Here is a 2,045-nt window from a genome sequence, read left to right as displayed (position 1 = left end):
ATGAGCTTCCCTGAAGTTGCTGAGAATTTAATCAATGCATTCCAAAGAGAAGCTAGGAAGCTAGTGCTCAACAATTTCTGACCATTTTCCACATTGCAAAGATTAGTTATTTGCTACTATAAGTAAAAATATAGATATGTAGAATTAAAACCATCTTAAAAGTATATCTTTATTCCGTGTTACAAAGTCTCAATTTCTCTTGCCAGTTTTGAAGCAACATAAAGTGGAAAAGTTTTTTCATCCACTGGATTTCTTGTAATCACTGGTTGTGAAACACACTTTCTCCACTGATTATTTCCCACTTGGTGGCATCTTTTAACTTATAGAAATGGATCCAAGGCTTTTAGAGGCGATTGCAAGAAATGACAAAAACACCTTCATCAATTTAGTTCAAGAGAATGAAAACTTTCTTGAACAAAGAACAGATGGTTCCAGGAGTACAGTGTTACACTTGGCAACAAGATTTGGACATGTCAAATTGGTGATGGAAATTTTAAAGTTGCGCCCCATGGTTGCTGCAGAGAATAATAAGCTGGAGACTCCATTGCATGAAGCCTGTATTCGAGGGCATACTGAGGTTCTCAAGCTGCTATTAGAGCACAACCCTTGGGCGGCTTGTAAGCTTAATGCTGACAACCAGAGTGCATTCTTTATGGCTTGCAGTCATGGGCATGTCGACCTGGTGAAGCTCCTGTTGAATCAGTCTTGGTTGGTGGGATTAGAAGATGAGGGATTTGATCCAACTTGTCTACATGTGGCTGCATCAAGAGGGCACACAGGTAGGTAGCAAACTCATCTTAACTATTCTTTGCAAATCCACTCTTAACATACTTAAAACTAATCACAGACCTGCTCTATGTGTGGGAAAATGTCAATTAATGATTTTATTCTGTATGTGTAATAAAGGAGTAGACTAAGGGAAAAAACAGATAATTGAATTCAATTATCCACAACCATTCAAATCTGACAGGTAACACAAGACAAATCTCAAAAAAAGTCCAAGGCCTCCACTATTTACAGTACACTATAGACGAGAATTTACAATTCCATTCTTCTGATTGAAAGGAGTTGGTCCTAAATCATTGGAGATGGGGGGGCTCCTATCATCACTTATTTCCATTTATGCTAGAAATCCATACTTGGTTGTGCAGGTGTTGTTAGAGAGTTATTAAATGTGTTCCCAGACCTTGCTTGGAAGGTTGACAAGAATGGATATTCTCCATTGCACCATGCTTGTAACAGTGGGAACCTGGAAATAACAAGAATTCTCCTAAAGCTTAGCACAGACCTCGCTCTGCAGTTCAGTAGCACAGGTCACATGCCACTGCACTTGGCAGCAATGAATGCAAAAACAGAAATTTTTGAAGAATTTGAGCAGATAGCTCCCATATCCTTTCATCATCTCACAAGACAGGGAGAAACAGTTTTTCATTTAACTGTGAAGTACAAGCACTACGAGGCTTTCATATGGTTGGTGGGTGCCTTCCACAATACTGATCTCTTCCACCATCCAGATCAATGTGGTAACACTCTCTTGCATCTTGCAGTCTCTAGAGGATGCTCTCAGGTAAGGAATGGTCTATACTCATATTTGATATGGTTATGATTATGAAACTTAGATGAGCATGCAATATTCCAATATGGATGGTCCAAGACACATCTATATTCCGGCATTTATTAACCTGATTCAATAGGAAAAGACATTCACTGTCTCCGGGAAATTACCCCATGTGATACACCACCAATATTATAAGTTAGCTTACTCCCTTACAATTGAGAAACTGTTGCTTCCTCTTTGTGGGTGACTCATCAAGACCACTATTGTTTAAGGCCAAATGTCATCCAAATACGATCACTTTAATTTTCGAAAATCATGGAATAAACAAGAAGCAATTCCAATGGCCAAAAGCCAAAAAAACATTAAAAAAAAGAAAAAAAAGAAAAAAAAAAAAAAAGAAAGCATATTATTGTGTCCATTATTTGTGTGTTGATCTAATTGGACCTACTTTTTTTTTTTTTTTTTTTTTTTTTTTTTTTTTTTTTTT

The 2,045-nt window shown here is 37.3% G+C and overlaps 1 protein-coding gene across 1 annotated transcript; it reads left to right on the top strand.

Moving 5' to 3' along the window:
* The first annotated feature begins 328 nt into the window (after nt 1–328).
* LOC136069628 (ankyrin repeat-containing protein ITN1-like) lies at nt 329–1,694 on the top strand. The gene is made up of 3 exons (XM_065778354.1): nt 329–779; nt 1,152–1,567; nt 1,620–1,694. Exons 1-3 carry the CDS (start codon nt 329–331, stop codon nt 1,692–1,694), a joined length of 942 nt encoding a protein of 313 aa, XP_065634426.1.
* The last annotated feature ends 351 nt before the right edge of the window (nt 1,695–2,045 follow it).

Source organism: Quercus suber, unplaced genomic scaffold (assembly GCF_002906115.3).
Source record: "Quercus suber isolate HL8 unplaced genomic scaffold, Cork oak 2.0 scaffold_180, whole genome shotgun sequence".
In the NCBI taxonomy this organism is placed as follows: Eukaryota; Viridiplantae; Streptophyta; class Magnoliopsida; order Fagales; family Fagaceae; genus Quercus; species Quercus suber.
The sequence above is the reverse complement of the archived record's forward strand: the minus strand, read 5'-3'. Positions and strand labels throughout refer to the sequence as shown.